This window comes from Heloderma suspectum, chromosome 2 (genome assembly GCF_057233095.1).
Source record: "Heloderma suspectum isolate Gila_16-S chromosome 2, 16-S_ref, whole genome shotgun sequence".
Lineage (NCBI taxonomy): Eukaryota > Metazoa > Chordata > Lepidosauria > Squamata > Helodermatidae > Heloderma > Heloderma suspectum.
The window spans coordinates 226,376,571-226,394,071 of record NC_139459.1 but is presented as its reverse complement, the minus strand read 5'-3'; the positions used below and the strand labels follow the sequence as shown (position 1 = coordinate 226,394,071).

At 42.4% G+C, this 17,501-nt stretch overlaps 1 protein-coding gene across 13 annotated transcripts in view; it reads right to left on the bottom strand.

Annotated features, from left to right (window-relative positions):
- The window catches only part of TBCD (tubulin folding cofactor D), a 219,903-nt gene that overhangs the window by 164,914 nt on the left and 37,488 nt on the right, over positions 1–17,501 (bottom strand). For all 13 annotated transcript variants that reach the window (XR_014788321.1, XM_084838327.1, XM_084838329.1 and 10 more), the window contains 6 exons: positions 15,992–16,037; positions 12,355–12,487; positions 9,799–9,947; positions 6,505–6,565; positions 2,519–2,593; positions 557–651 (listed from right to left, as the gene is read on the bottom strand). Coding sequence is in view for 12 of the 13 variants with exons in the window: in XM_084838327.1 (XP_084694453.1) it covers positions 557–651; positions 2,519–2,593; positions 6,505–6,565; positions 9,799–9,947; positions 12,355–12,487; positions 15,992–16,037 (559 nt within the window). In the remaining variant the exon portion in view is untranslated. The remainder of the gene's footprint in view (positions 1–556; positions 652–2,518; positions 2,594–6,504; positions 6,566–9,798; positions 9,948–12,354; positions 12,488–15,991; positions 16,038–17,501) is intronic.

Here is a 17,501-nt window from a genome sequence, read left to right as displayed (position 1 = left end):
GCGAGGCAGGCTCATACAGGAGAAGATCCCTTCTTACCCTGATCTCAAGCTGTTTAGGGATTTAAAGTCCAAAACTAGAACTTTGAATTGTGCTCAGAAATGGACTCAGAAACCAATGCAATTGCTGTAACAAGGGAATCATGTGCTCTCTATAAACTGCTCCCACTGCCGATTCCAAACACTTTTCAAAGGCAGTCCCACATAGCTAAACTGCAATAATCCAAACCTGAGGATATTGGAAAAAGAAGTAGTAGCAAACTTTGGCAAATACTAGAATGTAGAGAAGGAAACTGAGGAGTTCAAGAAGGTGGCAAGTTTGCAAGCCTACCAAACAAGGGGAGGTAACATGAAATGTCAGCAAGACATATGTGACTGGAAAGCAAGAAAGATACTAGGGGTAGAAAAATACACTTGTTAGCATTTAAGACATTCCCAAGACCAAATGCTAACAGAAGCATCTAAAATCTTTCATAAGTTTGATTCTGATTGATCCAGCATTCACCATGCCTTTGTTATGCAGTCTATGTAGAACCTAGACAACTTACAAGATACTTACCATCTGAGAGCCGGGAAGGTAGTAACAAACCTCTTCTTCCTAATTCAGCTAGGGCCAAACATCCACCGTGCCAAGCATTATCAGTTTCCTGGAAACTGTACATTGAGAAAACAGAAGGATTGCATTTAAGCTGACTTCTCTGAGTTTTGATTTTCATCCTGTTTGTCAAACATTTTTGCCAAGAAAGAGTCTTAAGTTATGCTCTGTTACTGTGCAGCAGCAGAGCAAAAAACCAAATTCAATTTTCCCAGAGCCTATTGAAGGGTTTGGGAAGGGTTCCCCAATGTGATGCAGTGAACCAAAACACTGCTTTCCCCCTTTTTTTCAAGTTTTGTTGAAGACTAACATTTTTAAAAGATAAATGCCCAGCTTGTAAAAACAAATGGTCCTTTATGCTCTATAGAAAAACGAGCATTAAATGAGTCTGAGCTCTGAGGTCATCTTAATCCACAAACAGACAGAGACATTGACATTGTTTTATCAAGGATGGTAAATAATCTACAATAGGAATAACAAATATGGTTCAACCCGGAAGGCAGGCATTATACATGCACACGCACATGTGTGCATGCACACACACACACACACACACATACTGTATATATCCAATAGGACTGCTGTGCTTATGCAATTGACATAGCACTAGCATAAGCAACTTCTAGCACAATGTCAATAGCATAAGCTGCAGAACGGATTTTCCAGGGAACCGCATCATGGCAACTTATGCTATCGGTGTTGCACTAGCAGTCGCTTATGCTACCAGTACATCAACTGTGTAAGCACAATAGTGCTGTTGGATACTGCCCACATATATATACATACACATATGTGTGTGTGTATGCGTGTCTGCGCATAATGAGAGTGTGACCCAGTTTGCATGATCAAAACAAGCCATGGTGGCTTGTTTAAATCGGTGATACATGCTGGGTGCCATTAGCCAAATCTCCATCCTGGGCTCAGCTTCTCATGTTGTCCAAACCCAGGCAGCATGGTTTGTTTGAGGGGGAAACAACCCTCTAATGATCCCTAGCCTCTTGGTGAGTTATTTGAGGGTTGTTTCTCCTTCAAACAAGCCATAGTGCCTGAATTTGGATGACATGACAAGGTATGCCCCGGCAGAGAATTAAGGTAACGGTGCCCAGCATGTACCACTGATTTAAACAAACCACCATGGCATATTTAAGCCATGATGACTTGTTTGATAATGCAACCTGGCCCACTGTGTGTGTGTGTGTGTGTGTGTACATATACACATGCACATACACACACATACAGTTTGGGCGATCATATCTTGGCTTATTACTGAACATAGAAGTATATGTGCAGTAATGAACATAGCAATATCTGTTCTACACAACAACTGCATTCTTTCAGAAGCATGGCAATACAAGTTAAAATTTTGCAGGTATTAAATGATAACGAAGAGAAAATATAGTTCATCATAAATTGTAATTCCTTCAATTGGAGAGCAAGGTGAACGTTAAGAAATGATTATGTTTGATTAATTATAAAATGGCTCACACACATTTTTAATTGTAGAGGAGCAGGCAAGCCAGCAGTTACAGACTAGTTTGGAACATTTGTAAAATGTTCTTAATAATAATATTTGCTCTTTGTACAATTCCTTTAGTTTTTGCAAGGTATAGTGTCCTAAACAGGTCCACCATTTGAACTTGTATCCTCCTTAGGAATTAATTTGTCATTATCACTGTCCCTCGTACTACCACTATTTTATTTCTTCATTCAGTTTTTAAAATTTAGCTTGAACCTTTGCTTTCCCATTTAAAAAAAAAATCTTGGTGTTCTACAGGAGAAGTTACACTCTTTAATTTCTATACACAGCAATACTGCCACAGAGGTTTTTACAGATGACATCTGCCTTTCTATATCAGTGCTGGCTATATTTTAGCTACAGATTGCATAAGATCTTGAGAATGTTCTATATACCCTGTAAAATATTACCTGAAGCAGTCTAACACAGACCCAACCACATCATCAGCTAGCTCTTTTGGTAGCCTTCCAGTCAGTCTACCAATCCTGCAAAAAGCAACAAAGACTTAGATTCAACAGTGCACATCAGTGTGTGATTGATCACATACTACAATGAAGCTGGTAATACTAACAATGCCACCAAAACTCCCAAATACATGGCTTTTGTAATGCTCAGTCAGCTAGCTTTAACTAAGTCCAGTAGCAAGGGAACTCTTGGAGGCCTCCTTCATTCCAGAGTCAAAATATTAATACCTTTGTTCTACCCCAGCCTTCTGCAACCTGGTGACCTCCAGAAGTTCTAGACTACAACTCCTACAATTCCTGACCATTGGCCATTCTGGCTATGGCTGATGGAAGATGTACTCCAAAACATCCTGAAGCTATCAGGTTGGGGAAGGCTGTTCTACCTTATCCCAAGTGCAGCCCCTAAGCCCTTTGTACTATTTCATCTGAAGTCTAGAACTGCCCTTGAGTTTGGGCACCCAGCGCTCATTCTTGCTCCTCTCAATCATGGGACTCAGTATGGACAGACTGTCACATATAGACAGGGCCAGAAATATTGGAACAAGGATAACTGCTTTGGCAGTTGGCCTCTGTACACCACCACATTGAAGTTGACAGGAAACACACCCAGATGGGAGAGAAGTCAGGACTTTCAGCTGTAATTCAAGGGGTGAGACAAAAGTGGGGCACGAACCATTCAGGAAGGACAGCCACTGGCATACACACACACCCATCGTTGGTGGCTCATAAGTAATGGAACAAACCAACATCATTTCAAACTTAAGGATCGCCTTTAATACCTGGATGAAAATCCTTTGCAGTCAATGACTGCCTGAAGTCTGGAACCCATGGACATGACCAAATGCTGAGTTTCCTTCCTCGAGATGCTTTGCCAGGCCTTTACTGCAGCTGCCTTCAGCTGCTGCTTGTTTGTGGGTCTTTCTACCTTCAGTCTTGTCTTCAGTAAGTGAAAAGCATGCTCTATTGTGTTGAGATCAGGTGACTGACTTGGCCATTGAAGAACATCCCACTTCTTTGCCTTGAGAAACTCTTGGGTAACTTTTGCTGTATGTTTTGGGTCATTATCCATCTGCAATATGAAGCGGCATCCTGTCAGTTTGGCAGCATTCGGCAGAATCTGAGCAGAAAGTATAGTCCTATACACTTCAGAATTCATCCTCCTGCTTTTATCAGCAGTCAGGTCCTCAATAAACACCAGTGACCCAGTTCCATTGGCAGCCATACATGCCCATGACATAACACTGCCTCCACCATCTTTGACAGATGATGTGGTATGCTTTGGATCATGAGCTGTTCCTTTCCTTCTCCATACTTTTTTCTTCCCATCATTCTGGTACAAGTTAATCTGGGTTTCATCAGTCCAAAGAATCTTATTCCAGAACTGGGCAGGCTTTTTTAGGTGTTTGCTGACTAAGGCTAATCTGGCCTGTCTGTTCTTGAGTGTTACCAGTGGTTGGCACCTTGTTGTGAAGCCTCTGTATTTACATTCATACAGCCGTCTCTTGACTGTAGATGTTGACAATGACATGCCTACCTCCGCAAGAGTGTTCTTGACCCGGCTAGATGTTGTGAAAGGGTTCCTCTTCACCATGAGCAGAATTCTGCGGTCATCCACTTTAGTTGTCTTCCGTGGTCTTCCAGGCCTTTTGCTGTTGCTGAGCTTGCCAGTTAATTCCTTCTTTTTCAGGATGTTCCAAACTGTTGTGCTGGCCACTCCCACTGTTTTTGCTATCTCTCTGATGGGTTTATTTTGTTTCCTCAGCCTAACGATGGCCTCCTTCACTCGCATGGACACCTCTCTGGACCTCATGTTGGGGGTTCCAGTGAACAGCTACCAAATGCAAATGTAACACTCAGAACCACATCCAGGCCTTTTATCTGCTTGATTGGTCATGGGGTACCCAGGAAACAGGCCACACCTGGCCATGTAGCTGCTTGTCAGCCATTCGTTCCATTACTTATGAGCCACCAACAATGGGTGTGTGTGTATGCCACTGGCTGTACTTCCTGAATGGTTCGTGCCCCACTTTTGTCTCACCCCTTGAATTACAGCTGAAAGTCCTGACTTCACTCCCATCTGGGTGTGTCTCCTTTCAACTTCAATATGGTGGTGTACAGAGGCCAACTGCCAAAGCAGTTATCCTTGTTCCAATATTTCTGGCCCTGACTGTAGCTGCAAGATCAGCTTGGGGTTTGCTTGGTTCTCAGACCTATTCCTCATTATCCTTTCCTTACACTCTCCTTGCCCTACTCTGGTACCTAGTCTGCAACTCCAGGACCACAGTCCTTCTCTCCTTTCACCTTCCACCAGAGCTTTGTGCCTTGTGGGAACTGTGTCTCTGTATGAGTTACAGACTCTGAGTTTGGTAGACAAGCCTATTATGTTATTTGGAGTGATATGGTGAGATAGTCACAACGGTCTCAAGTTAAGTGCAAAGACTTACTTGGTCATGTTTTTTAGCATTTTAGTTGTTTTCTCTTCACTACCTATTCATGTGATGAGTGGTAGCATCTGGCTGGCTACTTCCCCCACTGCAAGATACTTGCTTCCCACTGAGCTTTCCAGGCCCCAACTTAGGGTCACGGAGCCCTTGGTTTTCAAAAATAGGGAAGAGAATTCCCTGAACCTTCCCTCTTGCCCAGCCAATGAAAACCCTTTAAAAACGCTCCAAATGTTTCTCTTCCACCTCTAGCCTCAGGATTTTCCTCTCCTCAACAGACCTCACCCCATCTCACATACCTTTCATGATGGCCTGTAACCAGACCATTTAAAGGGCCCAGTACTGGCAGTTGGCTACACCTCCCCACCTCCATGCAACCCTTCCTTGGCTTCGTCCAGCCAGTACCCACCTGTGAGGAGCAGGAGGAATGCCTTTTGCATGCAAAATGTGCAAACTTCAATCCCTCGCTTCTCCAGGTACAGCTAGAAAAAAACTCTTGTCTGCACACCCTAAAGAACCACTGTCAGTCAGTGTGGACCAGGCGGTGGGCAAATGCGGGAAGTCCCCCCACCCGCCCCAGGTGGGGTGCAGTCCTCCCAAAAAGTTAAGAAAGAAAAGAAATTGCTAGCAAACCATTCCATAGCACTACAGAGAGCTACAAGGTTTAAATTTAGCTTGTTTGCAATCTAAACTTAACTCTTTGGGTGTTCCATAGACGACAAATGTACCTTGTAAACAAGCTACATTTGATGCTTGTAGCACTCCGTAGTGCTACAAACACTTTCACTGTGTGTTAAATGATTTAAAAAATGGGGGTGCAGCAGGGGGCAGTGGAGGTCATATGTGCCCTGCAGGCCATGTGTGCCCACCCAATGTAGAAAATACTAGTCTACATGGAACAATGGTATGATTCAGTATAAGGCAGAGGCACCTTTGACCTGGCCTCTGCAGCATTCAGCATGGAGAGGGAGAGCCCACCAAGTCCCAGTGGATCATACAATTATTAATTGTATAATTATTTATTGTTATTGCATTCTTTACTTTTTATAGCTGCAACTTTCTTGAGTATTACATTAAAAATGTGGTAGACATTTTAGAAATACATTCATATTGTTTAATATAATGAGTGCTACCCTTAGATGTTTTTGCCTTGAAATGAAAAGTTATGATGCACCTCTACTCTAAATTGCAGAGATCAATATGAGAAGCAAGAAAATAATGCCCTCTCCAGAATCAGCAGCCTAATGTGATTGCTCCCTGATGCTTCAGGGTAAGATGAGTCCCCCACATAAACAGCTAAATCTTTGGTATGGGACACAGGATTGTGGACTAATGAGCCTAGGGAACTGGGGAGTAGAGACAGAGATAGTGCTGAATTTCATATATAACAGTGTGAAATAATCAGTCTACTCTGTGGCTTCAGGTCTCTAGTTAGAGATATTTAGATTAAGCTTTGTAAAACCTCAGGTGATTTGATTTGAGGACACCTACCCTTTTGCTGCGGACCATCTGACAATGGTGTCCTTGTCTTTCAGTCCAATCAGCAATTGCTCTGTGAAAACACATGTTTTAATATACAAATCACAATATGGAGGGAAAGGCTACAAAACATTTAGGATATTATCTCTGGACCTATCTTTGTCACAGGCCTTTTCTAGGTCAGGTCTAGGTCAGGAAACCTAGGTCAGGTTTTCTAGGTCCTATTCCCAGAGCAAGGCAGTTGCTTTCTCTTAGCACCTCACTAGCTCTAGCCACATTAAGAGATATCCACACCTCTACCTTAATGGGATGATATGGGATAGTGCTTTGCTCATGAGGCTGGCACTGGAAAGGAAATACAGAGTTTTAAAACACATTGTTTTAACTGGATAGAGTACAATGGAGGGTGAGCACAAGTCTTTAAAAATGGAGACACCATTTATAATGAAAGAACATTAATAATGGTGCAGGAAGCTGGGAAGCTTCGTTATCCATGAAAACACTTTGAGGTTGTTGCAACAACCAACAGGCACAAACACCTTCAACACAGCAGAAGACATGTAATGCTTATGCTCGCTGGGGCAAGGATTGGTTCACCATCAAATTGGATCAATGGTTTGAGCGTAGAAGTCAACAACTCCCCACAGTGAAAGCACTAGTTGATTCAAGGTCATCTTTGTGGCTCCATTACAGTTGTACAGTGTGTCTCCCACCACCCCTAGTAAACTGCAGTGTCTGAAAATCATGTGTTAAATTATCAAACACTCCAAGGGCTTATTTGCAGTTGATACTTAACCATAAACAGTAGGATCAGTAATCCTCCTCAAATCCAGTAGTAACTTCATTGCAACCTGTTCTTAAATAAGTGCATGTGAATTAACCTTCTGTGATATTTAATTCCACATACACCTGGATGCCTGCATTCTACTGCTGAGCCCCCTTGATCAGAGATGGTGCTAGAGGGCTATTTTTTCCTGCATTTTTGTTTGATCATGTTTAAATACATATATGAATACCTGCCATAAGTTATTAGCCCACAAGGACCATATTAAACTGAAGGAAGGTAACGGCAGATTAGTTTTCTATAGAAGCAAAGTGCTCAATCTATTCTGGATGGGGTTGCATTCCCCTTGAAAGAGCAGCTTTGTAACTTGGGGGTTCTCCTGGAGCCATTGCTGTCACTTGAGGCTCAGGTGGCCTCAGTGGCACGGAGTGCCTTCTGCCAGCTATGCCTCTATTTAGAAAGGGATAACCTGGTTTCAGTAATCTATGCTCTGATGACCTCCAAATTAGATTACTGCAATGCACTTTACATAGAGCTGCCCTTGAAGACGGTTCAGAAGCTGCAGCTTGTGCACAATGTGGCAGCCAGATTAATAACTGGGCCAGAAGATCGGAGCATATAACATCAATTCTGACCTGCTTGCATTGGCTGCCTGTATGTTTCCAAGCCTGATTCAAGGTGCTGGTTTTAACATATAAAGCCTTACATGGCTAAGGACCACAATACTTGATGGAGTGCCTCCCCCAGTCTGAACGTACCCAAACACTACAATCAACATCTGAGGCCTTCTCTGAGTGCCACCTCCAAGGGAGGCTCACAAGGTGGCAACAAGGGAAAGGGCCTTTTCAATGGTGGCTCCCTGATTGCGGAATGATCTCCACACTGAGGCCCACCTGGTGCCATCACTGTCATCTTTTTGGTGCCAGGTTAAGATTGTCCTCTACTCCCAGGCATTTAATGGCATATGACGGGCATTTATGCCAGCTGTTTGAACAGGTCTAGTATTTCATTGGAATTGCTTTTAGCTATTTAAATTGCTTTTAAATTTTGTATATTTAAATTTTTATGCTATATTTTATCTTGCGAACTGTGAACTGCCCAGGGAGCTATTGGGCAGTATAAAAATCATCATCATCATCATCCAGAGTAGCCCTTGGACTTTCCTGGTATGACTTCAGAGAAATTGGTTTACGGAATATAGTCTTTAAATATGGGATAGGTACGCCGATGGCTTGGAATGCAACTCCTATTAACCCCAGCCAGCATGGCCAACAGTCAGAGATTATGGAAGTTAAAGTCCAAAACATCTGGAGGGCACCAGGTTGCATATCCCTGCTTTAAATACTTCCTTAACTTATTTTAAAATGTTATATGTGCATAGGTTTTTATTAGCATAGGTACTCCTAAGACAGCTATGACTATTTCTACATTACCAGCTTATAGCAGTAATGCTATAAGCAAGGCACTCTAGAAAATGTAGTACTGTGCATCAGTTGTGCTCTCAAGCAGAGAATTCACAATTTCAAACTAATTTTCCCTGAATAACTGGGCGCAGGAAGGTGGGACTCATGACAGTTCAGCCAGCCTCAGTGTATAGTTCTTATATTAGTCTTAGACTCAATAGAAGAAAAAATAGTGTATTACGTTGGCCTCTGAGAATCAGGTACATAAGACTGAGATTACTGTTAACTGCATCATCTATCCATATAATCAAGTGTTTGAGTCTCACAGGTCTTGCAAGATTCAAGTTTTTTAATGTTCTCTTATGAACAAAACATGGCTCCACTCCTATTGGCAATGTTATCATTATATAAACGCAAGCAGGGGTTTTCAAGATTTAGGGAGCAATCCTACCAGGATAGGCAGCCGCCTCCGAACTCGGAGGTGACCACCTATCTAATGCAGGGCAGGAGAAGCGTGGAGGGGATCGTCCCTTCAGCTGCCCTGCATTTGCAGCTAGACAGCCAATTTTGTTTTTATTTTCTGTCTAGCCATGGGAAGTCGGAGCGTGGGAAGCGGCTGCCAGATGACATGTTGGATGTGTCATACTGGATTTCTGACTTACCTGCCCCAGCACGCCCCGAGGTACACCCTATTTTCACCACTCTGCACTCCTCTTCCGACTACGAGGCAGTGCGGGAGGGGGTGAAGGTCAGTTCTCAGGGAACCAACCTATCCTATGGCTGTCTAGCCGCTGACTAGCAGCCATAGGATTGCGCCCTTAGGGTCTCAGAGTTCTATAAGATGGAGATTATAATGTTGCCCTACCTTTCAAGTTGGAATAAAACAGCACTCAGCCATTCACTACTGGGAAGTTGGGAGATGAAGGAAGCAAAAGTCAAAACTATCTAGCAGAGACAGTCATATTTTTCCTAAAATGTTAAACAGATCTTAGCTGAAACAATTTGCATTCTTGCTTCTCAGACTAATAAACTTCAGAAGCAAATAACAAAATTAAGTTCACAAGTCACATTGGCCATGGCATCAAACTTTATATTGCTTTCTATCTGCACCAAACACACCTACAACATTTTCAACCTCTCCTGGAATGTCATATTTCTCTTCCTCTTCCTCCTCCATGACAGAAGCTGCATTTTCTGCTTTCTGTGCAACAGGACCACCAGCAGAAATCTGCAGATTTGCAGCTAAAGATCGGAAACCCCGTTGATATCTAGAAAGACAATCATATAAAGTTTACCATATTCTTAGCAGGTCAAAGAGTTTTGCAGAACATGGTATGTATTGTCTTCAAAACATTCCTGAAACACATACTTTCAAAATCATTTTCCTATACAGAAGAACACCTAATACAAAATTATGCTGTGTGGATACTGGCAGAGAACGAAATGCCAACTTGTGACCACTTTTGGAATGACTTCTGATTATGCCATGGAATTTGAGAAGCAAAAAAATTAGATTGGTGCTTTTCTGTATCACCTTGAAACAGTGTAATTTGTAAAAGAACAACCCAATGATTGAAACGTGAATGGACCAATGTTACAATTGCTCATTTATTATATCTTTAATGTATTTTAAAAACATAACAACTTAAGAAGCAAACTTCCTCAATTTCCTCAAGCATTTTCCCTAATGCTTAGTGATCAGTTGTTGTTTGCCTGCTGTTGTATCACTAATGGAACAATCCTATGGTCCCTAAGAGGGTGTCCAAGATGCTGAAGGATTTCCCCATCCCAGGCCATAGACATCGTCTACGGCCTCAGAACAAGGGCAGAGTTCCGAACAGGGATGTCCCATCCCACCCCCCCACTCCTTCCAGCCATTACAGAAAGCTGCACAGCAGCTCTTCTTCTAAGGTTGCTGTTGCAGCTTCAGCCAAATACAGGGAGGGTGGAAAGAAGGTATGTCAGTGGACAGGGAGGGAGGGAGGGGAGGGGCTGTGGATCTGCAAGATTCACAAGCCTCTCCACTCCCCTCCCCATCCCCTGCAAGGTAAGTAAGCTAGATGGGCTTAGAGGCCTAAATGCTCTAAATGCTTTTGAAGGAGTAACAAGAGGCGAAAACACCTCCATCATTCCTTCCATCCTACCTAGCTCTTGTCAGCAGGTGTTGGATTCTCAGAGAACTCCGTCCTATGGGCTAGATGTCCCTAGGATTGCTCTGTTAAAGTGTCTTACTATTTTATGAACAAAAAACCCTTACCATCTATTTCCAAAAGCATACTACTCTCAGGCCTGCTGACAAAAATCTCAAGAGTTCTGTACAAGCAATATTTAACCCATATCATTTCAAATTATGTTTTCTCTTATGTCCCCATGTTAAAATGTGTGATAATCTTTTAGAACCCCAAATATCTGCAAATAATTTCTAGTTCATGCCAAGGAGCTACTTTAGGCGCGTCCAAGGGCTAGAGCATGCCCCATGGAACTTTTGACATTTTCCCTTCAAATGGTACATCTCCATGCCATATCACAAACTGCTTTAGAAACTGCCTACAAGTTTCAAAAAAGAGGTTTCCCATGTGGCAAGGAGCAAATGCTCCTGTTTGAGAAAATTAAGTTTATTTCAGCATGTAGAATTAGTTGTACTGTTCTTTGGATCCAGGCCATGGTAAATAGAGCTCTTTGAGTCAGTGTTCAAAGAACTCCTTGGGTTGGATCCAGTGCTGGCCTTCTGCCAGTGGAATGGAAACCACTGGTAGAATGGATTTCCCCTCCCCTCTGCAGACCCCTCATACACATAAAATCTTCTTCAGAGTTGGGGGATCCTATGGAGCAGATTCGGGTGGTGCACAGGTGGTGAAGTAGGGGAGGAGAGCAAAGGGAAGTCCTGTTGTGTGACCAGAAGCCGGCTCAAGTGATGCTGGGGGTTAACCCCATATGTTCACATTTTGCAAAAAGTATAACAGAAATTTATATAGGCTGCCAAACTAGCACCTGTGTTTGGTCACAATCTGCAACAGACTTTTCTTAAGATAGTTCTTAAGAGTAAGAGATTCAACCCAATTTGAGGGGGCAGGATTGGCAAGGCAGTCCATAATTTAAGATAATTAGCATATATTAATCTGAGGTGGGCAAGTGTCTGCCCTTCAGAAATATGCAAAATAAATCTAAATAAATCTATTTTCTCCTCATTTGAAATAAAATATTTTTTTAGTACAAGCAGGAATATGAGTCAGACTGGAAATTCTGTAAAACGGGGCATCTATGCTACATTACACTGCATACATTTGATTCCCTAAATTTATACCATTTTTCCAGTATATGAAAATAAACGTTTCATTTTCCTCTGGAAAAAAAATCACCACCACCATCAAGGATTTGCTTTGGTTCCTACATGAAGCTAAAATTATCCTTGGAAGGAATATTTAAGTGCAGAACAAAATATGAAAAATATTGTACTAGAAATGTAATACAAAAGTATGACAAGGAAGAAGTTGCTTATACTGTGGAATACAAAAGTTCCTATACCAATATATCTAAACCAGAATTTCTTGTCACCAAATGAATGAGTGGTGATTTATTACTCATCCGCCTCTAGCAGTGATGGATTTGAGAGTTCAGGTTATCCCAATAAAAGCAAAGAAGGCAAGTAAAAACATGATTCGGAGAAGAACAAACCTCCATTTTGCCACCTTTGGCTTAAGAAATGTCAGGCCAAGTCGTTGAACAAGTTTCACTCCCAGCTTGCGAAGAAGCGTTTGGTTACTTTCAGAGATCTTGCAGTTATCAAGGCATTCAAGCACAGTAGAAGCTGTAAGGAACAAACTTCTCCATTAATAAATGTGCCCTACTTGTACTTTCCATCTTATATTCAATACATAGTAGGCATGAAGTGTTCGGCTAAATTATAATGAGTTGGATCCAGACTTGGGTTACTTCCAGAAGAGGCTTTTATTGCACCATCACCTTGCCTCATTCATGGAATTTTACTGGGGTGGGGGGATGACATCTTCTCCCACCCATGATCCTCCTGAGCTTTCCCAGCTTTGTGCTGTCCTTATTCTTACCACAGAAAATCTGTTAGGAAAAAAAGACCGAACAGCTGCACAATGCCTTCCGACCAATAGTGCTAGAAGCTCTCTGTCTGGAAGCACTCTTAATCATGCTTAGAGTAAACCCATTGAAATCAGTGGGATAAATAAGTCGTGACCAACCTCAGTCCCATTGATTTCATTGTGTCTACTCTAAGCACAATTAAGTCCAGATCCAACACTGACTATAAAACATACACTCAATTTCTAACTCCAATTCTATCAATACTTTCATGAAGAAAAGAAAATTAATTCTGATACTTAAGGCATACAGTATTCTAGCCACAACCCACTGGAGATGCATGTGTGGTCTATGGGCTATTGGACGCAATTAGGATTAACCTGAAACATCTGTTAGTAAAATTCTATGCATAGCCCAAAATAAAAGTTTGAGCTATAATTTCCATAAGCCATAAATTAATTATCAGTAACTTTCCTGGACCACCACCACCTCTTTTGTTATCTGTAAATGGGTGAATAATTCTGAAGGATCTAAAATGTGAAGTACTTTGGGATGTTCTAATTAAACAATGGCCCTGTGCAGATATCAGGCTAAGCCATGATAGTTAGCAAGTTTGAGCTTACCATGTTGGCTTAGCGTGACATCTGAACAGGCTTCTATCCCAACCATGGTGGTTTATTAACCATGGACTAACCATGTTCACTAACCACTTGCTGCAAGATGGTTAGTGGGCTCTACCATGGCTTCATGTGACATCTGAACACCCTCCATGGTTGATTGACAGCTGCCATAGAGCTCTGCCTGAGCAGCAGTTCTCTATGGTTGAGATCTACCTAGTAGCAAATGACGCAGCTGCTGCAAGCCTGCAAAATACGCGACCCCCAACAACAGCCCACTGCACACCAGCAGAGAAGTGAACATAGAGCTGCGGCTTGCGGCCACTTGTGCCCTGGCCCACTGCCACTGTGAACACATTATGGGCATGGCCAGGCACCATCATGTGCGATGGTGACTGTTACAATGTAACCACAGAGGCAGCTTGGAGTCCAGCACTGTGCCTGCAGCAGCATAAACAGTCAGCAGAAGTGACAGAAACTGATTCCTGATGACAGCCCATGTCCATTTGCACCACAGGGGACACTTGAATATGCTGAGTATCGGGGGGGGGGGATCATGGCGGTGAGCAGTGATTATAGGACTCTGGAGTGGGGAAGACGGTGCCACAGCACGGGGGGCAGCAGGCTGCTGAACCGCCGAGCACCAAAATGGCCAGCAGCGCCAAGCACCAAAATGGCCAGTAGCACAAAGGTTGCTGGGATGCATGGCCACCCATCCAGAAGACTGTGAGTTCTTGTGTGGGTGGGAGGGTGGTTAGAGTATGGTTAGTCTAACCACATTGCAGAACATGGTTACCTGCACATGTGGAAGTAACATTCACAGTGGTTAGCGGTAACCACCATGCACCATGGTTAACCTAACCACCCTTCCCCAATATGTGTCTGAAGAGGGCCAATATATATATATATATTTTAATTATGCATATTGTCTGAGCTTTCCCTGGTGTCAACTCAGAATACTTATTTCTTAATACATACCAGATGTGTTGTAAATGATTACAAAATTAACAGAAAGGTACTCTCTTTAATATAGGAATGGTCCTAGAGTAAAATTAGGGAATTAAAAGATATTTGAGAAGACAATATTATTAAGGGCCAAAGAAGTGGGGGGGGAAGGACTGAATATATTTGTCACCTGAAGCAATGCTTGAGTATGTAAAAGAATGTCCCTAAGGCTACCATATTAATAGAAGAACCAGTAATCCTGCATAGTTCTGCCATGCAGCGCTCTTTTTTTCCAGAATAAAGAGTAAACAGACTTTAAAAGTTGCTGTGGAGCTTGTTCTGCTTAGCCCCATATCACAGCTTTAAAAAGTTTACTAGAGCTTAAACACAAAAAGTGTTCCCAACCTCTAGTTCAACAATAAATAAATGGAAACATTTTCATGGCAAAAGTGCAAAAAAGAAATATTAATATCAACAACTGAGGGTATATTTAGACCGTTTCTCCTGATTCATACTATTCATGTAGTGATGTGCAAGGTTGCAAATGTCAATGCATGTTACTGGGCACAGGTAAAATGCCACTGGACAACAGAGATATGCTTTCAGCACTGACGTTAGAACTAATTCTTTGCAAATTCCAATACAAGTTGATCAGATCTGCACCTTCTGGACTAATGTGCAGATCGGAATGCAGTTATCCTTCAGATTTCACAGTTCTCCAGATTTTTGTGATGTGGTTCGTGGTTCAAAAGAATATACCAAAATACATGTTACAATTGATATTTTCGCATATATGTTTAGGAATGCATACTTTGAAAGAAAATACTTCAGAGTGCATATTCAATTATGAATCTGGATGGATTTTTACAGCACGCTCTGTGAGAGCGCAGGACAGGAAGGCCTGGTGTGCTATGGTCCATGGGTTCACGAAGAGTCGGACACGACTGAACGACTCAACAACAACAACGGATTTTTACAATTCCGATTAAGGCAGATACGGGTCAGAATGGTCTTATGAATGATGGACACATGCAAAACTGACACAGACTGGAAATAAAGCGGTCGGTCTATTCCTTCCCGTCTGCACGAATCAATCTATGAGATGGGCCAATCCACCCAGAAAAATAAAGCAATTTAGGTATCATGTGCATGTCCACATCCACTATAAGAGTAGAAAAAATTGGGTACAATTCAGCCAAACTGAAGCACTTTTAAGTCTCATTGGCTTGGCTCCTGAGATCCATGAGGAGAAGAAGCTCACAGAAGGGGACTTCACTGTGCCTCCTAAAAAGTTTAGGGGACCCTCCTCAACAGGGTAGAATGGGGCACAGGGAATTGCCCCAAATTCGGTGGAGCCCAATCATGCAAGGTACCACCACCCAATTTTGGGTGATTTCTCTTTCCCAACAGTGCCCTGTACTCCATGCCATGCTGTTCAGAAGGGTCCTCCACCCTCCAAAAAAGCTTTTGGGGATTGCAGCAGGGAGGAGAAGATGAGAAAGTCCCCTTCTAGGAGCTTCCTTCTGGTTGTAGTTCTCAGGATTCCCGCCATCAGTTTTAATTGGGAGAGTTAAGCAGATGCTTAAAACCTCTTCCACTGAAGCCAATGGGACTTCATAATGCTTTTATTTGACTGCATCATGCTCACTGTACCTTCCCCAGACTACTTACAATGCTTAAAATAATATGAAGAAACTCACCATATGGTAAACAGTCTTCCCTTTTGCCATGCTTAAAAAGTTGTGCCTGAAAAAGTGAAAGGAAAAAATACGTTATTTAAATATTGGAATATTAATAGCAACAAGTTTTATTTCAAAGTATTGTTCACTCATACTAGAATATGTTTAAATAGAATATATAAGCTTCAAATGTATTTCTTTATGGTCACAAAAAGTTATCCATAATGTTAATCCCTCTTGGATGCTCAAGCAAAATTCAGATGAACTCAGCATTTGAGAATATTTAGAAGCTCAGATGCACAGACAGGCATGTTAGGCTCCACAAGCACAGCTTAGCTTTAAGTATTTTTGGAGGGGGCTGGGGGGGGGGGTTAATTAAAGAAAAGACTGATCAGAATCTGCTTTGCCTGCAGAAGCACCATCAACAATTCAAAGGAGAGAACAGTTTTTCTAAAATAAATTCCAAAGCATTATTATTTATTACATTTTTAAACTGCCCAAATAACCAGGTCAAGCACAATTCTAACTAGGGCTATGGTTCAAGACACGGGGGGGGGGAGGGGGGGGTGTTAAACCATACATGCTAGGTTTTCCTCAGCAATCCAGAAAAAGCATAACACAGCTCAATTAACTGTCAAATTAAGCCAGGGAGAGCAATCCTATGGCCCCTAGACAGAGTTGGAGGCAGTGCTCTGACCTCAGGCCAAGGAGTCTGAGCTCCCTGCCCCTCCCGCACCAGCTGCCTCTCCAAGATCACAAAGGCGACCTCAGAGACAACAGAAAGTGGCATTTCCATGGGCAGAGAGAGGAGGGGACTGGGGAAGTGGGGATATGAGCTATCCCCAGCCTCATTCCCTCCCACTCTGCGACACCTCAGCTAGATGGGTGAAAACGCCTGTCTAGCTAAAATGCAGAGCAGGAGGAGTGTGGAGGCAAAGACCACCTCCATGCTCCTCCTGTTCTGCATAGGATCCATGTCAGCCTCCAAGTTCAGAGGCTGATGGGAATCTTGATAGGATTCCACCCTTAATGTTTAGCCAAAATTAGCTTCCTTGTAAGTTGAACCCATTAGTTCAGGTCCTACCCTCTGGAACAACTAAAAGTAAATTTGCTCCATCTTGGGTATGGTGACAGACTTTCAAATATTTGATTATCATCATATTGGCTCTTTTATCTCTTCTTCAGGATAAAGATACCCAACTCTTTTCCTCTCTTGGCCCCTCACCATCTTCATCACCTTCTTCTGTACACATTCCAGTTTGTCAATATTCTTCTTAAACTGTGGTGCCCAGAACTGGACACAGTCCTCCATATGAGGTCTAACCAAAGCAGAATAAAATGATTTGGACAGGCTAGAATTACATTAGCCTTTTTAGCTGCTGCTCTGTTCTACTGACATGTGCAGCGTGTGGTTTTTGTGTACTGCTGTCAAGCCAGTTGTCACCCATCTTGTATCTGTGCATCAGTTTGCCTTCCTAAATGCAGGATTTTATATCTGTCTCTCTTCAAATTCACTTTGTTAGTTTTGGTC